Raw genomic sequence first — 20,501 nt, forward strand, 5'->3', positions numbered from 1 at the left:
GGACAAAGTCACAAAGTTCAGCCACCAGGTTAGCCGTGACATTCTATTTCCTCAGGAACACCCTCTAAGAACTGCTCCATTTGCATTAGGAAGGACAAATCTTCTGGAGATTTAACACTTGCTCCTGATATCCAGGCATCCCAATGTTTCACAATGTGGTAGGCATGTCAGGTAAATGACATGTCTGGTTTCCACCTTAGGGCTCTGAACCGCCTACGAGAATGCTCGGGTGTTATCCCCATTCTGACTCTCACCTTGGATTTAAACAGTTCATACTTGTTCATGTGTTCTTTAGGCATTTCAGCCGCCACCTCAGCTAAGGGTCCACTGAGCTGCGGCCTCAGCTCTACCATGTATTGGTCTGTAGAGATGCTGTACCCAACGCAGGCCCTTTTGAAGTTTTCTAAGAAGGCCTCGGTATCATCGCCTGCCTTGTAGGTGGGGAACTTTCTGGGATGGGAAGTGGTACCTGTAGAAGGATTGTTAGGGTTTGTTGATATATTCTGCTGAGGCTTTGCCTTCTCCATCTCCAGTGCATGCTTCCTCTCTTTTTCCTTCTCCTCCTCCACATGCTTCCTCTCTTTTTCCTTCTCCTCCAGTTCTTTGGCCCTTGCCTCCATAGCTCTCCTGCAGGCAGCTTCTAGGGCTTTTTCCTGCCTCTTTCGCTGCCTCCAGTCTGGCTAACTCCAATTTGTGTTGTGTCTTGGTTTCTGTCATCTTTGCCTCTCTGTTTTTAACTAACTTTACACCCGAGAGTTAGAAATAAAACGAACAAACAAACAAAAAACTTGGCTTGTAAAAGTTTGCTGTGCTGTAATATGATACCTATATTCTCTGATAGTGATTGTCAGCCTACAGAAAAATCCAAAAAAAAAAAAAACCCGCCAAACCCTAACACCTTTGTCTCCAGGCAAATAGGCAGAAAACCCCTCTAGTTGCTCTTAGGTAAAAAAACTTCTTCAGGTCTGTGAAGACTGGTGAATTTCGCTGCAGGAGGTTAAATACCCTGCCTTTAGGTAGAGAAAACTCCAGCTCACAAAAGACAATTCCCTTTTGTCTCTGCTCTGGCCCCAAAACAGAGAAAAAAAAACCATCTAACTGCTTTCAGCGAAAAACCTGCTTTTCGGCAGCCCAAAGGAAAAAAAAAATTCCTTTTTAAGATCTGTGCTTCTGGTTCAAAAAATCTCAAATTGATCTCAAAATGATTTCAAGTTAATCCCACCGCTCTGCCACCATGTCAAGTTTCCTTCCCCACTCTGAACTCTAGGGTACAGATGTGGGGACCTGCATGAAAACCTCCTAAGCTTACTTTTACCAGCTTAGGTTAAAACTTCCCCAAGGTACAAACTATTTTACTTTTTGCCCTTGGACTTTATCGCTGCCACCACCAAACATCTAACAGGTATATAACTGGGAAAGAGCCCATTTGGAAACGTCTTTCCCCCCAGAATCCTCCCAAACCTTACACCCCCTTTCCTGGGGAAGGTTTGATAAAAATCCTCACCAATTGGTACAGGTGAACACAGACCCAAACCCTTGGATCTTAAGAACAATGAAAAAGCATTCAGATTCTTAAAAGAAGAATTTTAATAGAGGTAACAGTAAAAAAGAAGTAACAATAAAAAGAATCACCTCTGTAAAATCAGGATGGGGTCGGTCCTGGGGCCGGTTTTGTTCAATATCTTCATAAATGATCTGGAGGATGGTGTGGATTGTACCCTCAGCAAGTTTGCAGATGATACTAAACTGGGAGGAGAGGTAGATACGCTGGAGGGTAGGGATAGGATACAGAGGGCCCTAGACCAACTAGAGGATTGGGCCAAAAGAAATCTGATGAAGTTCAACAAAGACAAGTGCAGAGTCCTGCACTTAGGATGGAAGAATCCCGTGCACTGCTACAGACTAGGGACCGAATGGCTCGGCAGCAGTTCTGCAGAAAAGGATCTAGGGGTTACAGTGGATGAGAAGTTGGATATGAGTCAACAGTGTGCCCTTGTTGCCAAGAAGGCCAATGGCATTTTGGGATGTATAAGTAGGGGCATTGCCAGCAGATCGAGGGACGTGATCGTTCCCCTCTATTCGACACTGGTGAGGTCTCATCTGGAGTACTGTGTCCAGTTTTGGGCCCCACACTACAAGAAGGATGTGGAAAAATTGGAAAGAGTCCAGCAGAGGGCAACAAAAATGATTAGGGGCCTGGAACCCATGAGTTATGAGGAGAGGCTGAGGGAACTGGGGATGTTTAGTCTACGGAAGAGAAGAATGAGGGGGGATTTGATAGCTGCTTTCAATTACCTGAAAGAGGGTTCCAAAGAGGATGGCTCTAGACTGTTCTCAGTGGTAGCAGATGACAGAACGAGGAGTAATGGTGTCAAGTTGCAGTGGGGGAGATTTAGGTTGGATATTAGGAAAAACTTTTTCACTAGGAGGGTGGTGAAACACTGGAATGGGTTACCTAGGGAGGTGGTGGAATCTCCTTCCTTAGAAGTTTTTAAGGTCAGGCTTGACAAAGGCCCGACTGGGATGATTGAATTGGGGATCGGTCCTGCTTTGAGCAGGGGGTTGGACTAGATGACCTCCTGAGGTCCCTTCCAACCCTGATATTCTATGATGGTAAATACATTACAGGGTAATTAGATTCAAAACCTAGAGAATCACTCTAGGCAAAACCTTAAGTTACAAAAAGACATAAAAACAGGAATATCCATTCCATTCCATTCAGCACAGCTTATTTTCTCAGCCATTTAAAGAAATCATAATCTAAACACATATCTAGCTAGATTACTTACTAAGTTCTAAGACTCTATTCCTGTTCTGTCCCCGGCAAAAGCTTCACACAGACAGAGAGAGCTTTTGTTTCTCCCGCCTCCAGCTTTTGAAAGTATCTTGTCTCCTCATTGGTCATTTTGGTCAGGTACCAGCGAGGTTACCTTTAGCTTCTTAACCCTTTACAGGTGAGAGGATTTTTCCTCTGAGCAGGAGGGATTTTAAAGGTGTTTACCCTTCCCTTTATATTTATGACAGTTGTGCTGATGAAGAAACCTTCTGTGTCCCTTTAATGAATTTGGTCAGGGAGAGCATGGCAGAGAATCCCCTGAAAAGCTCTGAATTTAGGGCGGAATTAAATCCCACCCTAAAGCAGGAAACACCGGCCCTTTCAAAGTACCACAAAGAGGTATTTTCCTCACCAGGTTTAACTGCCAAGATTGCACACTCCATGCAAACCTCAGGGCCCCGCCCTGCTCCTAGCAGAGCATCCCTGGCTGAAGGGGAAATGCAGAAACAAGTTCAGGAGGAGGTGGGAAGCGTGCTTGAAACAGGGGTAATCACGGAGTCAAAAAGCCCCTGGGAGTAGCCTATAGTAATGGTAGCTAAACAGGACAAAGCCCTGAGAGTGTGACAGACCCAGGGCACAGTCCAAACTAGGGAGTAGCTGTGTCACCCTGGCTCTAACCTGCGGGGCCCGGCACACTGCTCTGCTTCTGTAGCTTCCAGTCCTGGACTGCTCCCCAACAGGCTCCAGCCCATCAGTCGCTTCCAGCTTGGGGTGTATGTGATCTGCAGCCAGGCACAGCTCAGCTCTTACCAGCCTTGTTTCTACTTCAGGGTGACGCCCACACAGACCCAGTCCTGGATTTCCCCCCAGAAATGGATTTCCTGTACTGCTCAGCCCTCTCCTAGACAATACAAGCTTAACCTGCAGCAAGGGAGATTTAGGTGAGATATTAGGACAAACTTGCTAGCTATAAGGATAGTTGAGTATTGGAACAAGCTTCCAAGGGAGACCCTACCAGACCCCTCTCCTTTGGTACAGTTACACAGGAGAAAAGGTAGCAACTCCAGAGTGATGCCCTGGAGCACAGCGCTGCAGGAATATGATATGGAAATTGTCCATATTAAAGGCAAAAAGAATGTGGTGGCAGATGCAGTGTCCGGGCAGGAGGGTTCCAAGTTGACGCATACGGATTAGCCAGTGGAAGAGTCCACAGAGTCAGGGTAAAGGGTGAGGTGCGACCCAGGACCCTCAGGAGGCACAGAGTTGCTGGTGTTTTACAGGGATACCCTGGGTCAGATGTGTACAGGTTAAGTTTACCAAAGGGTGGCATGTGAGGTATATAAATATAAAGGGAAGGGTAACCACCTTTCTGTATACAGAACTATAAAATCCTTCCTGGCCAGAGGCAAAACCCTTTCACCTGTAAAGGGTTAAGAAGCTAGGATAACCTCGCTGGCACCTGACCAAAATGACCAATGAGGAGACAAGTTACTTTCAAAGCTGGGGTGGGAAGGACAGGGGAAGGGACAAAGGGTCTGTCTGTGTGTGTGATGCTTTCGCCAGGAACAGAACAGGAATGGAGTCTTAGAACTTGTTAGTAAGTAATCTAGCTAGAAATGCATTAGACTTCCTTTTGTTTAAATGGCTGGTAAATACGCTGTGCTGAATGGAATGTATATTCCTGTTTTTGTGTCTTTTTGGTCAGGTGCCAGCGAGGTTATCTTAGCTTCTTAACCCTTTACAGGTGAAAGGGTTTTGCCTCTGGCCAGGAGGGATTTTATAGTTCTGTATACAGAAAGGTGGTTATCCTTCCCTTTACATTTATGACATGAGGGCTCTGCCCAGAGCTGGTTATCATAATCGTTGCAAAGCGTATGGACAGATAATGTTTCTGGAATTATGTATCTGTACTGGAAATCATGTGCTTAAGGTCTGGGAGTTAAGGCAGGTTGCACAAAGGGATGAACTTGCTCCTATCAGGGAGGAGGGAAGAGACCTGTCTCTCTTGCTCTCCGACTGGTCCTGTGTGTATTGGGTATTGTCCGCTTTACAAAGGAGACCTGTCCACAGTCGGAGCTGAATGCTGATCAAGAGCATGTGAAATCAACAGCAAAGAGGCACACAGGAAAAAACAACAACCAGCAGGACAGCACCCTGTTTGTGAGTAAAGACCTTGGAGTGTTGGAGCATCCCTGGGGGGGCAGAGGTTCCTCCCCCGCCCCGTCCCCTTCACCAAGGAGACAAGCTGACAGCATGGCTTCCCTCATGAAAACGGAGCACAGCTAGGCCTGGCTGCAAAACACTGCAAGGACTCTGGGTGTGCGTTAGTTACATATGTCCAGGTTTTACAGTGCGGGTTCTGCTTTTATTTGATATGTAACCATTGGTTTCCAGTATTCCTATTTGCTACCATTTGACTCTCTTTGTTAAATAAACTCTGCTTCTTTTCACTCTAAACATGCCTAAGGGCTGTGTGTGAAGCGGTGTCGTGATGTGAGGTGGAGCTGGTAAGGTGGGCTGGGCTGTTCCTTCGGGAGCAGTGAACCATGCGAGTGTCCAGTGGAGCAGGGCTGGATGCTCCAGGGAGCCCCTCGGAGGGCTCGGGGGTTGAGGTGGGCCTGTTGCTAACATGCAGAGGGACAGTGGAGACTGCCTAGGCTGAGAAGGTGGGATTTGTGTTGCCCACGGCAGAGGAGGTAGGGAGCTGATGCATGGCCAGGTACAGTCATGGCTTCCCGACATTAGTGTATGTTGTGCTCAGGTTTGGTGTCCGCACTTCAAAAAAGATGTTGAAAAATTGGAGAAGGTTCAGGAAAGAGCCAGGAAAACGATCTGAGCTCTGGACAACCTGGCTTACAGTGAGAGACTAAGGAAACTCATCTGCTTTAGTTTATCCAAGGGTAGGTTAAGAGGGGACTTGACCATGGTGTGCAATTACCCACCGGGGGAAGAGATTTCTGACTGTTGACAGTTCTTTAAGCTGGCAGGCAAAGGAGGAACCTGTAGGCAGACAAATTCAGACTAGAAATAAGATGTCCTGTTTTCACAGTGAGGGTAATTAACCGTTGGGAAATCTGACCTAGGGACGCAGTGGGTCAAACCTGGATGCCTTTCTAAAGGATATGCACTAGCTCAATCGGAAGTTCTGAGCATGATGCAGAAACAATTGCACGTGTTATATAGGAGATCAGGCTGGGTCATCATAATGGTCCCTTCTGGTCTTACTGTCTATGAATCTATGGGAGTGGTGAATTGCCTCCCAGGGAAGGAGTGGGAGTCTGCTCTCACGGAATATTTATAACTTCCCCAGACTGAATAACACTCCAGACAGAGCTGTCTGTTCTCTAACATCTAAGCCAAGATAACCCCCCTGCTCAGTGAGCCAAAGCAGGTTCTCCCTCCCCAGAACCCCCTAGGGTGGTTTGTGCCTCGCCTGGAGCTTGTTTTTGTGTTCAGTTTCCCTACAGAGATGGGGATGTGGTTATTGTAACCACATCTGGGTATAAATATATCCTGTCTGCAAGGAACCGGCTAGAGTGTGTGTGACACAGAGAACGATAGGGAGAGCCCTGCCCTCTAGTGGACAGAATCAGAGCTGCACAACGGTGTATTGTGAGCCCGCTCAGAGGGACAGCTGGGGGTGATTCTCCTGTCGCGCAAGTGGGTGGGTCCTGTGTATCTGGAGCAGGAGGATCCAATTTCTATCCTGAGTGCCCGCAGCATGAGCACAGACCGTGCAGCATATTGCAGTGGGACCCTTCCCCTGACACAAGGAAGACAGAAAAGGGTCAGCAAATGGAAAGCAGAATGGGACAGGGGCTCATGAACGGGGCTCGGCCGGAGCAGCTCGGGGAACGCTCAGCTCTGGGCCTCTCATCCCAGTGCAGGCCGGGGCCCTCTCTGCACAGCTCCAGGGAGAGCCCAGCTTGTGCTCAGCTCCAGGGATCTGGCGCCAGAAAGATGTCAACACAATGGAGGGAACTCAAATAAGAGCAGCTACACTGCTGAGGGGCCGGGGGCCACTGAGTTGTGGGGCGAGGGGGAGGCTGAAAGCACTAACCCTGCCGAGGCTGGCTTAGGGACAGCCAAGAGGCAGCAGGAGAACAGGGAGAGGAATCAGCATGATAAAGGGGTGTGATAAGGAGGAGTGGGCTCAAACTGAGCAAAGGGAATGTAGCCTGAGGGTCTGGGAAGACGCCCTGGCAGAGAGATGGATGAGGAGAGTGAACTGGCCAGCCAGGGGATGGGTGGGAAGCCCATTGTAGGCTGGACAAAGCCCTGGACAATAGCTTGTAGCTGATGGTGGCAGTGACCTGTGCTCAGAGAGGGTCAACCCCAGGGGCTGATGGGGAAACATTAGGGCACGGAGCAGTCCAAATGAGACCCTTCCACTTCCTCACTGGTGGGCAAAAAGCGCTGGGCAAGGATCCAGCAATTGTTCGGCAGAGGCCCAGGAGAGAAGCCACGGGAGAGGGGCATTGGTGGGCTGAGCTGCGTTGCGTGGGAGCCAGTTGCTGCACTAGGTCCCCTAATCTCCCCACTTGGGACTAGCTCCGTCCTCGGCACCACAGGGAGGAGAGCTCAGGCGTGTGGGCCGCCCCCGGTGTCCGCCACTGTGAATGGATCTCCCCCAGGAGTGAAAGTCAGAACAGGAGGGGGGCCCTTGAGCTACTGGGGCTAGTGCAAATGACCCTGGCCTGTCGGGGGCACTGCAGCCAGCCTGACCTCGCCTCACCCTCTTTCCACACGCCCCCTGGAGCTCAGCACTCACATGATGGCCTGCTCCAGTTCCACTGTCCGACTGAAGGAGCCAGGCCCAAGCTCCCCGGGTCTCCCTGGGCCTGAGGAGCTGGGGGCTGACTCGCCAAAGACGACTGCACAGAGTGTTAAGTCAGTAAAGATTTTCAAATGCATAATTCTTGTCCAGCCCGTCCCTCTCACTAACGCCCGCGATCAGCCGCTCCCTCGGCTCCTCCGGCCGCGCTCGCTTAATCCACCACGTCCACGATGAGGGGCGCCAGGTAGTCGGAGTGGCGGATCCCAAAGGTCTGGCCACGCTGCTGGACGTACTGCAGGGAGAGGGGGCAGAACACCGCAGGGTCAGTGCGTGAGATCTCAGCTCCTCCCCCCAGCACCCGCTGGTACACTGCGGAGAGCCTGGCTTCCACGTTAGAAACACACACACGCCCCCTCCCCCGTCAGATCTCAAGGCACCCCCCCCCCGCCCACAACTACAATCCTGCATGAGACCTTAGCTCCCCCACTGTGTGCACACACACCCCCTCCATCACCCACACACACACACGGCATCACCCCCCCACCCGCACACACACGGCATCACCCCCCCACTCGCACGCACACGGCATCACCCCCCCACTCGCACACTGCATCACCCACCCCACCACTTGCACACACACTGCATCACCCACCCCACCACTCGCACACACCATCACCCCCCCACTTGCACACACACGGCATCACCCCCCCACTCGCACGCACACGGCATCACCCCCCCACTCGCACGCACACGGCATCACCCCCCCACTCGCACACTGCATCACCCACCCCACCACTTGCACACACACCCACTGCATCACCCCCCCACTCGCACACACACCCACTGCATCACCCCCCCACTCGCACACACACCCACTGCATCACCCCCCCACTCGCACACACACGGCATCACCCCCCCACTCGCACACTGCATCACCCACCCCACCACTTGCACACACACCCACTGCATCACCCACCCCACCACTCGCACACACCATCACCCCCCCACTTGCACGCACACGGCATCACCCCCCCACCCGCACGCACACGGCATCACCCCCCCACTCGCACACTGCATCACCCACCCCACCACTTGCACACACACCCACTGCATCACCCCCCCACTCGCACACACACCCACTGCATCACCCCCCCACTCGCACACACACCCACTGCATCACCCCCCCACTCGCACACACACGGCATCACCCCCCCACTCGCACACTGCATCACCCACCCCACCACTTGCACACACACTGCATCACCCACCCCACCACTCGCACACACCATCACCCCCCCACTTGCACGCACACGGCATCACCCCCCCACCCGCACGCACACGGCATCACCCCCCCACTCGCACGCACACGGCATCACCCCCCCACTCGCACACTGCATCACCCACCCCACCACTTGCACACACACTGCATCACCCACCCCACCACTCGCACACACACCCACTGCATCACCCCCCCACTCGCACACACACCCACTGCATCACCCCCCCACTCGCACACACACTGCATCACCCCCCCACTCGCACACACACACACTGCATCACCCCCCCACTCGCACACACACTGCATCACCCCCCCACTCGCACACTGCATGGCCCATCAAACACAGAGACACTGTATCACCACCCATACACCGTCCGTCACCCACACACCCACTGCATCATCCCCCCACTCGCACACACACACACTGCATTACCCCCCCCACACACATTGCATCACCCCCACTTGCACACCCACACACTGCATCACCCCCCCCACTTGCACACACACTGCACCACCCCCCCCACGTCCCATCCACAACAGCTCTTGTGAGCCCATGTGTGTGTGTGTGTCCCAAACCGCCTCCTCACCTTCTCCGGGCTGTGTGCCCCGGGCCCTGGTTTCTGCGTGTTGTCCCCAGGAAGCATGTTGCGGGCGAGCATGCTGTACTGAGGAGCCCGGGTCTTGTACACGCTGGGTTCCACCACCCGGTAGTTACAGGGCCCTGGCGTCTGCACACAAGGAGAGGGGAGCTCAGTCGCCAACAGGCCCCCCCCCCCAGGGGCGCCCCCACCCCCCCAAAGCAGGCCGAGCCGCAACCCAGCCGGCAGCCTGAACCCCACGGCCAGGCGCGTCCCCCATCTCCCCCGAGCCGCTGATGCCTCTCACCTTGCTCAGGTCCTCACAGAAGGTGCCGATCAAGCTGCGCCCCAGGAGGGAATAGTTGGGGGCAGAGCTCTTGCTGACGACCTTGGGCCCGATCATTGGGGGGAGCCCGTAGGCGGCAGGCCCTGGGATGGGGGGAAGAGCGGGTCAGCAGGGGTCAGATCTGCCATTCAAACACCACTGTGGACAAATCAGAAATCTGACAGGGCAGCTCCGGGGGAGGGGGCGGGGGGCAGGAGTGAGGTGAGATTGGGAAGGGGGAGGGCTGGGGAAGGCAGGAGTGAGTTGAGGCTGGGGAGGGGCAGGGCTCAGGGGGGCGAGGGCAGAAGGGAATGGGGAGGGGTGGGGAGGGCAGGAGTGAGGTGAGGCTGGGGAGGGGGAAGACTGGGGGGGTGAGGGCAGAAGGGAATGGGGAGGGGTGGGGAGGGCAGGAGTGAGGTGTGAGGTGAGGCTGGGGAGGGGAGGGGCAGGCCTTGGGGGGTGAGGGCAGAAAGGAATAAGGGGGTGGAGAGGGCAGGAGTGAGGTGAGGCTGGGGAAGGGCAGGGCTCAGGGGGGCGAGGACAGAAGGGAATGGGGAGGGGTGGGGATGGCAGGAGTGAGGTGAGGCTGGGGAGGGGGAGGGGCAGGGCTCAGGGGGGCGAGGGCAGAAGGGAATGGGGAAGTGGGGAGGGCAGGAGTGAGGTGAGGCTGGGGAAGGGCAGGGCTCGGGGGGGGCGAGGGCAGAAGGGAATGGGGAGGGGTGGAGAGGGCAGGAGTGAGGTGAGGCTGGGGAAGGGCAGGGCTCGGGGGGGCGAGGGCAGAAGGGAATGGGGAGGGGTGGAGAGGGCAGGAGTGAGGTGAGGCTGGGGAAGGGCAGGGCTCAGGAGGGCGAGGGCAGAAGGGAATGGGGAGGGGTGGAGAGGGCAGGAGTGAGGTGAGGCTGGGGAAGGGCAGGGCTCGGGGGGCGAGGGCAGAAGGGAATGGGAAGGTGGGGAGGGCAGGAGTGAGGTGAGGCTGGGGAAGGGCAGGGCTCGGGGGGGCGAGGGCAGAAGGGAATGGGGAGGGGTGGAGAGGGCAGGAGTGAGGTGAGGCTGGGGAAGGGCAGGGCTCAGGGGGGTGAGGGCAGAAGGGAATGGGGAGGGGTGGGGAGGGCAGGAGTGAGTTGAGGCTGGGGAAGGGCAGGGCTCAGGGGGGCGAGGGCAGAAGGGAACGGGGGGTGGGGAGGGCAGGAGTGAGGTGAGGCTGGGGAAGGGCAGGGCTCAGGAGGGCGAGGGCAGAAGGGAATGGGGAGGGGTGGGGATGGCAGGAGTGAGGTGAGGCTGGGGAGGGGGAGGGGCAGGGCTCAGGGGGGCGAGGGCAGAAGGGAATGGGGAGGTGGGGAGGGCAGGAGTGAGGTGAGGCTGGGGAAGGGCAGGGCTCGGGGGGGGCGAGGGCAGAAGGGAATGGGGAGGGGTGGAGAGGGCAGGAGTGAGGTGAGGCTGGGGAAGGGCAGGGCTCAGGAAGGCGAGGGCAGAAGGGAATGGGGAGGGGTGGAGAGGGCAGGAGTGAGGTGAGGCTGGGGAAGGGCAGGGCTCGGGGGGGCGAGGGCAGAAGGGAATGGGAAGGTGGGGAGGGCAGGAGTGAGGTGAGGCTGGGGAAGGGCAGGGCTCGGGGGGGCGAGGGCAGAAGGGAATGGGGAGGCGTGGAGAGGGCAGGAGTGAGGTGAGGCTGGGGAAGGGCAGGGCTCGGGGGGTGAGGGCAGAAGGGAATGGGGAGGGGTGGGGAGGGCAGGAGTGAGTTGAGGCTGGGGAAGGGCAGGGCTCAGGGGGGCGAGGGCAGAAGGGAACGGGGGGTGGGGAGGGCAGGAGTGAGGTGAGGCTGGGGAAGGGCAGGGCTCGGGGGGGCGAGGGCAGAAGGGAATGGGGAGGGGTGGGGAGGGCAGGAGTGAGTTGAGGCTGGGGAAGGGCAGGGCTCAGGGGGGCGAGGGCAGAAGGGAACGGGGGGTGGGGAGGGCAGGAGTGAGTTGAGGCTGGGGAAGGGCAGGGCTCAGGGGGGCGAGGGCAGAAGGGAATGGGGAGGGGTGGGGAGGGCAGGAGTGAGGTGAGGCTGGGGAGGGCTCGGGGGAGGGCAGTGGCAGCTGTGAGGCTGTGGCATCCCTCCCTTCCCACCCTGGGTGAGGCCAGCCCTGCTCTCTCCCATTGGCTGCCCCGCCATGACGGAGGGGCGCGCGGGCCAAATCTCAGCCAGTGGCTGCGACTCGGTGCAAGGGGTGGCCGCACCACTTGGGTTCGTTTCCCCCGGTTGCCGGGGCCCCCCCGAGATGGGGACCCTGGACTCGATCAGCTGCGGGCGCCAAAACCTCTGGGTCTAAGGAGCCAGCAAGACTGCCTGCTGCTCCTGGAGGGGCAGGAACAGTGTCTCCCCACGAATTGGCATGACCCCCCGCTCCGAGAGCCCCATCTACCTGGGCCTTAGTCATCTGAAAAGCCCCCTCACAAGCCTCCGGGTCCAGCCCGTCTCCGCTCTCCTAGCCGGCCGAGCTTTGCGCTGGCATCGAGGGCGGGCACCCAGAGCAACGGTATCCCCAGGGGAGAGCTGGGCCCTGTGCACGGCTCTGGGAACAGGGTGACTCCCCCCTTTCCAGTGACGTCAGCGGGGAAACTCCCAACTGACCCCTGCCATCTCTCGGGTCCTAAATCCCCGCCTGGCGCTCCATTGCCAAGGGCTTGGATTCTGGCACAGCCAGCCGAGCGTACGGGGCCCAGGCATGACGTTCCAGGTTGGGGAAGCTGCAATTAGCTGGTTGTTTTATGATTGCACTGCCCCACTCCCCCATGAGCAACTGGGGGAGTGCAGGGCCGTGGGGAATGATCATTATCCCCCAGCTTGTGCCGGTCACACCCTCTGAACCAGGCCCCTCTCCCAGAAGTGTGCTGGGGAGAAGCTGAGCAGTCGGGGGGCGAGGGATGATCACAAACAGATCCGGGACCAATCCTGCAACAGGCTTGGCAGAATCGTCTCCTCCAGCGGCTCTGGCCTCTCTGCAGCATTCAGCAGTTGCAAGAATCCAGGGTCCACTCGCACCCCGAACCGGTGGGTTGATCCCCTCTCTGACAGTCTCTTGCCACCCTGCCCCGTAGCACCCGCTTTGGATAAGAGGCTGGGAAAGCCGTGAACCGGCTCTAGGGTCCCTGGGCGGGGAGACAGGCATGTGCTCGAGTCAGGGCTTCCGGGAAGGGGAAGGGGAGAATCCAGACAAAGGTCTGAGCCAACGGGCACTGATTTGCACCTTGGAACCTCGAGGCCAGCCATGCAGTGGGGCGGGGGGAGCAGGAGCTGGGTCGGAGCTTAGCCCCGTGGGCTCTCCTACCTGGAGTCTGGTCATTCGCAAACTCCTTCGTGCGCGAAGCAAGCGAGTAGATGGGCGCGGAGCGATAGGCCCATTTCCCTGCCTTCTCTGGAGAATATCGACCTGAAACAAAGAGGGAGGATAATATCGGATCATAGACGGGAGGGGCTCACCCCATACCCCTCTGATTGGCAGGCTCACAGATAGCCCGCGCTCCTGTCCTACGCCCTACAGCACCCCCTGCTGGAAGAGGCTGGGGCTAGAGTCGCTGGGAGCTCCCCACACAGCCAGCACCCTGCCCTGCTCCCCACAATGTCCCCTGCTGGGAGAGGGTGGGACTAGAGTAACTAAGAACTCCCCCCATATCTAGTGCTCCTGCCCTGCTCCCTGCGCTCTACACACAAGTCTGCAAATATCAGAAGGGTGCGAAGCCTGCGACAGAGCGGGATTAGCAAGGAGGCTACACAAGGAGGAGGGGAATTAGGAGGAATGGCATAGAATTAACAAGAAGGGAATTTAGGCTGACTCTCAGGATCAGTCCTTGGCAGCGATATCTATGGGGCTGGGGAATCATCTCTCCAGGGTAACATAAGAACATAATGGTCATCAGATCAATCCAATGGTCCATCTAGCCCAGTGTCCTGTCTTCTGACAGTGGCTGGAGCCAGGCTCTTCAGAGGGAATGAACTGAACCGGGCAATTTTTCAAGTGATCCATCCCCTGTTGTCTAGTCCCAGATTCTCGCAGTCAGAGGCTTAGGGACACCCAGAACGTGGAGTTACATCCCTGACCATCTTGGCTAAAAGTCATTGATGGACCAGTCCTCCAGGAACTTATCTAATTCTTTTTTGAACCAAGTTATAGTCTTGGCCTTCACAACATCCCCTGGCAACAAGTTCCACAGGTTGACTGTATGTTGTGTGAAGAAATACTTCCCTTTGTTTGTTTTAAACCTGCTGCCTATTAACTTCATTGGGTGACCCCTGGTTTGTGTGTTATGTGATGGGGTAAATAACACAACACTTCCTTGTTCACTTTCCCCTCACCACTCATGATTTTATAGACCTCTGTCATATCCCCCCTTAGTCGTCTCTTTTCCAAGCTGAAGAGTCCCAGCCTTCTTGATCTCTCCTTTTATGGAAGCTGTTCCAGACCCCTAATCATTTTTATTGCCCTTTTCTGTACTTTCCCCAATTCTAATATATCTTTTTTAGGGCTGTCGATTAATCGCAGTTAACTCACGCGATTAACTCAAAAAATTAACTGCAATTAAAAAAATTAATCATGATTAATCACACTGTCAAACACTAGAATACCAATGAAATTTATTAAATATTTTTGGATGTTTTTCTACATTTTCAAATATATTGATTTCTATTACAACACAGAATACAAAGTGTACAATGCTCACTTTATATTAGTTTTTATTAGAAATATCTGCACTGTAAAAATGATAAACAAAAGAAAGTAATTTTCAATTCACCTCCTACAAATACTGTAAGACAATATTGTGAAAGTGTAACTTACAAATTTAGATTTTGTTTCTTTGTTACATAACTGCACTCAAAAACAAAACAATGTAAAACTTTAGAGCCTACAAATCCACTCAGTCCTACTTCTTGTTCAGCCAATCGCTAAGACAAACAAGTTTGTTTACATTTACAGGAGATAATGCTGCCCGCTTCTTATTTACAATGTCACCTGAAAGTGAGAACATACATTCGCATGGCACTTTTGCAAGGTATTTACATGCCAGATATGCTAAACATTCATATGCCCCTTCATGTGTCAGCCACCATTCCAAAGGACATGCTTCCATGCTGATGATGTTGGTTAAAAAAACAATGCATTAATTAAATTTGTGACAGAACACTTTGGGGGAGAATTGTATGTCCTCTGCTCTGTTTTACCCGCATTCTGCCATATATTTCATGTTATAGCAATCTCGGATGATGACCCAGCACATGCTGTTTGATTAACGAACACTGTCCCTGCAGATCTGACAAAACACAAAGAAGGTACCACTATGAGATTTCTAAAAATAGTGACAGCACTTGACTTAAGGTTTAAGAATCTGAAGTGCCTTCCAAAATCGGAGAGGGACGAGGTGTGGAGCATTCTTTCAGAAGTCTTAAAAGAGCAACATTTCGATGTAGAAACTACAGAACCTGAACCACCAAAAAAGAAAATCAACTTTCTGCTGGTGGCATCCTACTCTGATGATGAAAATGAACATGCATCGGTCCTCTCTGCTTTGGATAGTTATCAAGCAGAACCCAAGTCATCAGCATGGACACATGTCCCCTGGAAAGGTGGTTGAAGCATGAAGGGACGTATGAATCTTTAGTGCACCTGGCACGAAAATATCTTGCGACGCCGGCTACAACAGTGCCATGAGAACACCTGTTCTCACTTTCAGGTGACATTGTAAACAAGAAGCAGGCAGCATTATCTCCTGCAAATGTAAACAAACTTGTTTGTCTAAGCCCTGGTCTACACTAGGACTTTAGGTCGAATTTAGCAGCGTTAAATCGATGTAAACCTGCACCCGTCCACACGATGAAGCCCTTTTTTCAACTTAAAGGGCTCTTAAAATCGATTTCTTTATTCCACCCCTGACAAGTGGATTAGCGCTTAAATAGGCCTTGCCGGGTCGAATTTGGGGTACTGTGGACACAATTCGACGGTATTGGCCTCCGGGAGCTATCCCAGAGTGCTCCATTGTGACCGCTCTGGACAGCACTCTCAAGTCAGATGCACTGGCCAGGTAGACAGGAAAAGAACCGCGAACTTTTGAATCTCATTTCCAGGGACTGCAGGAACTGTGGGATAGCTACCCACAGTGCAACACTCTGGAAGTCGACACTTGCCTCGGTACTGTGGAAGCACTCCACCGAGTTAATGCACTTAATGAACTTAGAGCATTTTCTGTGGGGACACACACACTCGAATATATAAAAACGATTTCTAAAAAAACGACTTCTATAAATTCGACCTAATTTCGCAGTGTAGACATACCCTTAGTGATTGGCTGAAGTAGGACTAATTGGACTTGTAGGCTCTAAAGTTTTACATGGTTTTATTTTTGAATGCAGTTATTTTTTGTATATAATTCTACATTTGTAAGATCGACTTTCATGATAAAGAGATTGCACGACAGTAGTGGTATGAGGTAAACTGAAAAATACTATTTCTTTTGTTTTTTACAGTGCAAATATTTGTAATAAAAAATAAATCTAAAGTGAGCACTGTACACCTTGTATTCTGTGTTGTAATTGAAAATGTGTATTTGAAAATGTAGAAAACATCCAAAACTATTTAAATAAATGGTATTCTATTACTGTTTAACAGTGCGATTAATCACTCATTAATCGTGATTAATTTTTTTTAATCACACGATTAATTGCAGTTAATTGCATGATTAAAAAATTAATGATTAATTTTTTTTAATGGCTTGACAGCCCTAATCTTTTTTTTTAAGATGATGTGACCAGAACTGTACACAGTATTCAAGGCGTGAGCGTACCATGGATTTATATAGTGGCACTATGATATTTTCTGTCTTTTCTGTCCCTTTCCTAACCGTTCCTTACATTGTTAGCTTTTCTGACTGCTGCTGCATATTGAACCGATGTTTTCAGAGAACTCTCCACAATGACTCCAAGACCTCTCTCTTGAATGGTAACAGCTAATTTAGACCCCCTCATTTTGCAAGTATAGTTGGGATTATGTTTTCCCCAGGTGCATTACTTTGCATTTATTAACATGGAAATTTCACCTGCCATTGTGTTGCACAATTTTGAGAGATTTTTTGTAGCTCTGTGCTGTCAGCTTTGGACTTAACTATCTTGAGTAATTTTGTATCATCTGCAAATTTTGCCACCTCACTGTTCACCCCTTTTCCAGATCATCTTTGAATATGCTGAGCAGCACAGGTCCTAGTACAGATTCTTGGGGAACCCCGCTATTTACCTCTCTCCACCATGAAAACTGACCATTTATCCCTACCCTTTGTTTCCTGTCTTTTAACCAGTTACTGATCCATGAGAGAACCTTCCCTTTTATCTGTCGCTGCTTACTTTGCTTAACAGACTTTGGTGTGTGACCTTTTCAAAGGCTTTCTGAAAGTCCAAGTACGCTATAGCCACTGGATTACTCTTATCCATGCATCTGTAGGCCCCCTCAAAGAACTCTAATAGATGGGAGAGGCATGATTTCTCTTTACCAAAGCTGTATTGACTCTTCCCCACCAAATCGTGTTCATCTGTGTGTCTGATCATTCTGTTCTTTATCATCCTTTCAACCAATCTGGCTGCACCTGAAGTCAGGTTTACCAGCCTGTAATTGCCAGCATCACCTATGGAGCCTTTTTAAAAATAAATAAATAAATACAAAATCGGCTTTACAGGGAGCTCTATCACTCGGGACAAACACACCTGGATTGTCCAGAGCCCTTGAGCATGGACTGGAAGGAGCAACCCTGTGCTGACATTTTCCATCACAGGCATTAAATCACACACACTACACACAAATTAAGCCGCACCCACATAGCTTGGCTGTACAGAGCGAGTGAGAAGGGGACAGACTCACCTGGCCCGGGGGTCAGGAAGGGCATCAGATCCCTGGGACGGCCATAGATGGAGTAGGCAGGGTTACCATCTTTGCCCTTCATGGTCATCTTGGCTGGCACCATGTACTTGGGCCCCGGGGAGCACTCATCCTGCAGATAGGGGTGGCGGATGCCGAAGCTGTATGCAGGGTCTCGGTAGCGGGAGGGGTCGTGAAGGGGGTAACCTGCAACAGGAAGGAGAGGTAGAGCCAGGGCGCAGAGGGCATGGGCCAGATAGTGAGAGCCCCCAAGAAAAGCCCTGAAGGGAACGTGGGGCATGGCAGAGCTCTCTCCACACAGGCCACTGGGGCAGGCATGGACCCCAGTCCAGACCTGAGAGGGCAAGGGGAGGAGAGAGCTCCCTCAGCACAGGCCTTGTTGTGTAGGAAGAGCAGTGAGTGGGGGAGAAATAAGAGATCCCTTGGTGCAAGGGGGCATGGTGAGGGGCGCCCTTGGGGTGAACACGGGATGGATGAGCAGCCCCATTCGGCTGCGGGTGGAGAGCACCCCCAAAGCAGAGCATTGGGCATGTGCATGGAGCTGCCAGCTGGCCCGTGTGTTCCTCTCTCCATGATGCTGGCGGAGAGCCCCGGGCCACCCCTCCTCATGGAGCCTGGGGGGGATGGGGGCTCCCCTTCCCGCTGGCCTGGCCGGCTCCTCGCTGACGCTTTCTCTCACCTACGTTTGTGGGGAGCCCATACTTGGGCCCGGGACTGCTGTAGAGAGCAGCGATGGGCCCTCTGGGCCGGTGGGGTCTCCATGTTCCCACCCAGACGTCGGCAGACATGCTGGATCCCCGGTGCTTTCCCACAGCTGGTGAGGAGACAGAGAGCCCCGGTTAGGGAGAGGGCTGGGCAGCAGCAACAGCCCTTTGCCCCCACAGGTGGGAATGGGGCCCCCACGCCTACTTGATGCCCATCCCCCTGCAACACACAGGCTGGCCTGTCACACTCCAGTAGGGGGCAGCAGCACATCTAAAACCACAGCAGCATGTCTACTGGTTAGAGCAGGGGACTGGGAGTGAGGCAACCTGTGATCTCTTCCCAGCTTTTCCGGCCTCTCTGCATGACCTTGGGCAGATTGCTTTACCTCCGCGTGCCTCGATACAGTGGGGATGGCCACACGACAGCCCTGTCTTTGGGCGGCTTTTCGGGATGCCCGGATGAAGGGTTCCGTGCGCCAGGATCATTATTTCTCCTCCGTCAGCAGAGAGAGCTGCTCTGGGAATGGCCCCGTCACGCGTCACCCGGGGGAGGCCAGTCCCCCAGAGAACCCAGCACGCCGCTGCAGGAGTCCTGTGCCCCGGGCCCCGACCCCAGGGGCGAGGGCAGAGGTGGCGGGCGGACCTGGGCTCTCCCTAAGGTGACACGGCCATCCTTGTCCCACAGCCGCGCTCTGCCCTAGCCGGGATTCCCCTCTGGGGATCATAGAATCATAGAATCATAGAATATCAGGGTTGGAAGGGACCCCTGAAGGTCATCTAGTCCAACCCCCTGCTCAAAGCAGGACCAATTCCCAGTTAAATCATCCCAGCCAGCGCTTTGTCAAGCCTGACCTTAAAAACCTCTAAGGAAGGAGATTCCACCACCTCCCTAGGTAACCCATTCCAGTGTTTCACCACCCTCCTAGTGAAAAAGTTTTTCCTAATATCCAATCTAAACCTCCCCCATGAAGGATGAAGCTTTCTCTGCTGGGTCTCGGGCCCGGGAGAGGAATCGGTGGGGACGTTGCCGCTGGCCCTGCGGCGCTGGCCCTGCGGAAGCAGTCGCGCGGCTGCAGGAGAGATGGCCTGGTGGATTGCAGCACGGCAAGGAAGGGTCCTACTTTCCCTCTGCTTTTTTAGCCCCCCTTCGCGGCTCTCTGGAGCGCTCCTGCCGCTCCCAGGGGTGCATTAGAGGCCACCCCCCAGGGAGGCCTGCCCTGGCACACAGAGGGAGAGGCGCTGGTGCATTGAGACGCCACGCTGGGCTCCAGCTGGGCTGCCGCCCCCGCTCCGCACCTGACGCGCACAGCCAAGGGTCGCACCGGCTACCGGGAAGGTCTCCGGGGATGAATTGCACAAGGAGACAAGACCAGCAAGGCCAAGGAGCTCTACCTGCCCCAGCGGCCGGGATTTCCTGAGGCAAAGAACCTCATAAGGTTTGCCCCAGGGAGATCCTGCATGCTCTCGCTTTCTCTTTTATCCAGCTACCATGGCATCAGGGACAACAAACAGAGGCCGCCCGAAAGCGGTGGGTGGAGCCAGCTGAAATTTCGCCAAGGGAAGAAATGGGGGCAGGGTCAGCCACAGCTCAAAGGGGAAAGTTCATTTCCAGGGGGACTAGAGACCAATATCTGGGAGCTCCAGGGCTCGGACTCCGACAGAGGCACGAGGGAGTCCCATCCCCAGAGCAGGCAGAGAACCCACCGTTTTTCAGAGGAACAGCTGCTGCTGACCACACACCATGGCCTCTGCAGCTCTGCCAGATCTCAAGTGCTGGGCAAGCTGCTGCTGTTGATGCAGAGTTTCAGGAGAGGGTGGGGAGGAAAGGGCGTGGAGCAGAAGAACAGGCCTGGGCATCAGGACTCCCAGGTTCTCTCTCTGGTTGTGCCTCTGACTACCGGTCTCTGTGCCTCAGTTTTCCAATAGGTAAAATCATGATATTGATCCCATATAATGTGTTTATATCTGTAAAGCACTCTGAGATCTTTGGCTGGGAGATACTAGAGAGGGCAAAGGATCACTATGATAAATTGGTAAAGCTGGAAATACAGAGGCAGTGACCGTGAAGGGACGACCCCCAGCAGGAAAGTTAGAGGGGCTAGGATCAGCGCTGCAGTCAGAGAGATTTGCTCAGTACACACTGTATGGAGAGGAAGCTCAGAAAGAG

General features: G+C 53.6%; 1 protein-coding gene across 1 annotated transcript; it reads right to left on the bottom strand.

The window, feature by feature from the left end:
* Nucleotides 1-7,764: 7,764 nt before the first annotated feature.
* Nucleotides 7,765-18,418, bottom strand: LOC144259635 (ciliary microtubule associated protein 1A-like). The gene is made up of 6 exons (XM_077807936.1): nt 18,310-18,418; nt 17,613-17,816; nt 13,044-13,145; nt 9,718-9,839; nt 9,420-9,560; nt 7,765-7,845 (listed from the first exon to the last, which is right to left on the bottom strand). Exons 1-6 carry the CDS (start codon nt 18,416-18,418, stop codon nt 7,765-7,767), a joined length of 759 nt encoding a protein of 252 aa, XP_077664062.1.
* Between the last annotated feature and the right edge of the window lie 2,083 nt (nt 18,419-20,501).

Source organism: Eretmochelys imbricata, chromosome 1 (genome assembly GCF_965152235.1).
Source record: "Eretmochelys imbricata isolate rEreImb1 chromosome 1, rEreImb1.hap1, whole genome shotgun sequence".
NCBI lineage: Eukaryota > Metazoa > Chordata > Testudines > Cheloniidae > Eretmochelys > Eretmochelys imbricata.